At 40.6% G+C, this 2,386-nt stretch overlaps 1 protein-coding gene across 1 annotated transcript in view; it reads left to right on the top strand.

Moving 5' to 3' along the window:
* Window positions 1–739: 739 nt before the first annotated feature.
* Window positions 740–2,386, top strand: part of sypa (synaptophysin a) — a 22,664-nt gene continuing 21,017 nt past the window's right edge. Inside the window, exon 1 of the mRNA XM_071512822.1 lies at window positions 740–757. Coding sequence (XP_071368923.1) covers window positions 740–757 — 18 coding nt within the window. The remainder of the gene's footprint in view (window positions 758–2,386) is intronic.

Here is a 2,386-nt window from a genome sequence, read left to right as displayed (position 1 = left end):
TCATAAGTATCATCATCTTCATCATCATCATCATCATCATCATCACCACGCGTCAGCTCCATCCTACAACCACGATGACGCAATAGCTGCTTCTCCCCCTCCCCCGCCTCTCTCTCTCTCTCTCTCTCTCTCTCTCTCTCTCTCTCAGTTCAATCTGCTGTATTTCATGTTGCCAAAGCATCTAAATACAATAGAATAACAGTATTCAGTGTAGTAATTATATTTAATATATGTCATTATATTATTATTATTACTAGCGTCTTTCTATTTCAGTTCAATCTGCTTTAATATTATGAATATTAGATGAGCTGTGTGGCTGAATATTTAAACACAGCTGCGTGAGGAAACTGTACAATAGTGTTTTTAATACAGTGTATCTCTCTCTCTCTCTCTCTCTCTCTCTCTCTCTCTCTTTCTCTCTCTGTGTCTCTCTGTGTCTCTCTCTCTGTCTCTCTATCATTTCAGTTCATTTCATGAATATTAGATGAACAGTCTCACCAGAGCATCTAAATGCAAATTAATTAAAATTAATAAAAAATAAATAACAAGCACATAGAAACACGCATCCCATTTATCTCTCTGTGTGTGCCTTTGCGTGTGTGTGTGTGTGTGTGTGTGTGTGTGTGTGTGTGTGTGTGTGTGTGTGTGTGTGTGTGTGTGTGTGTGCGCCCCCCCACCCCCCTCTCCCCCTCCTCCTCCTCCTCTCCATCTCCTCCTCTCCTCTCGACCAGGCGGCAGGATGGACGTTGTAAACCAGGTATGAACACAAACACTATTATCACTTTATTTTCTGTAAATCGCTAATATCTGATTATTATGGTATGTCGCTGTCGGTGTGTGTGTTTCTATATGTGTGTGTGTGTGTGTGTGTGTGTGTTTGGCTTTCAGTCAGTGTTATCCTGTTTTCCCTGTCGGGCCATATCAGGGCGCACAGGGAGGAAAACACGGAGATGTAAAATAACCTGAAAATAACCGAAAAATCTGCTGAAAATCACCTTAAAACAGCCAAAGCGCGACAGATATTGTGTTTTTATCGATGAATATTTTTGGGGAAATCGGAGACATGAAGCTGCCTCCGTTTTTCCGCTCGCTGAGATCAACCTGCCGCAAAAACACCGTAACATCCCTGTAATACCCCTATAATACTCCTATAATACCCCTATAATACTCCTATAATACTCATATAATACTCATATAATACTCATATAATACTGCTCTAAATTCACTAGCCGGGCTCATTTTGCAGTGATGTCGGTGTGTTATCGATCTGCGCTGTGTTGCGGCATCACTGGCTGTTTTCAGGAGGAGGTCCAGGTTTGGTGTGCGGCCCGAAAACAGCCCGCTGAATACAATAATGTGAATATTCCGTCTGTTCTGCTCGTGATTTCATGGCGAAACACAGTGAGCGGTGTGTGCGCGCCCGCGCGTGCGCGCGTGTGTGTGTGGCGATGGAGCGGGTCGGGATGGAGGAGAGGATGTGTTTTTGTAAAATGGCAGCCAGAGGAGGATGTAGATTCACCGCCAGCCTCCCTCTGTGTGTGTGTGTGTGTGTGTGTGTGTGTGTGTGTGTGTGTGTGTGTGTGTGTGTCCCCGGTGTGTTTCCCGGGCTGACCCGCTCTCCTCCCCCGGCTCAGTAGCGGTTTACCGGGGCAGCAGCGGCAGCCGGTCGGTCTGAAGTGTAAAATGGAGCCCGAGCAGCATCGATAATATTACCGAAACATTCCGATAATACCTCGATAATATTCCTGTAGGGACCGATAGTCTGTCTATCATTCTCAATAGTGAGATAGTGAGCTTATAGAGACCTTAATGTATATTATGGTATATTTATCTCATATTTATCACCATAAAAAACCTATAACATTTCTATAATATCTCTATAATATTATTTGTAATGTCTTTGGTTCTATAGAGTCCATAATGTACATTCTAGTATATTTATCTCCTATTTATCACTAGGCTATATTAAACCTTACAACATTCCTATAATATCTCTATAATATTCCAACATTATTCTGTATTGTGTCTGTGGTTTTCAATAATGAGTTTATAGTGATATTATTGTACATTGTGGTATATTATCTCCTATTTAGCATTATAATAAAGCTGTAACATTCCTATAATATCTCTATAATATTACTATAGGGATATAGTGTGTGTCTGTGGTTTGAAATGATGAGTTTATAGTGGCTTTATTGTACATTATAGTATATTTATCTCCTCAACAGTGAGTTTGTGATGAATTATTGTCTATTTTATGGTATGTATTTTTTCTCCTATTTATCTCTATAATATTCCTATAGGGCCTCACAGTGTGTCCCTGCACTGTAATATCTCTATAATATGCCTACAGGGATTTATAATAATGTCTATGGTTCTCAAAAGT

Source organism: Centroberyx affinis, unplaced genomic scaffold (genome assembly GCF_046629955.1).
Source record: "Centroberyx affinis isolate AG114_WGS23_722 - 3 ecotype Tasmania unplaced genomic scaffold, CSIRO-AGI_Caff_v1 ptg006557l_1, whole genome shotgun sequence".
In the NCBI taxonomy this organism is placed as follows: domain Eukaryota; kingdom Metazoa; phylum Chordata; class Actinopteri; order Beryciformes; family Berycidae; genus Centroberyx; species Centroberyx affinis.
The sequence above is the reverse complement of the archived record's forward strand: the minus strand, read 5'-3'. Positions and strand labels throughout refer to the sequence as shown.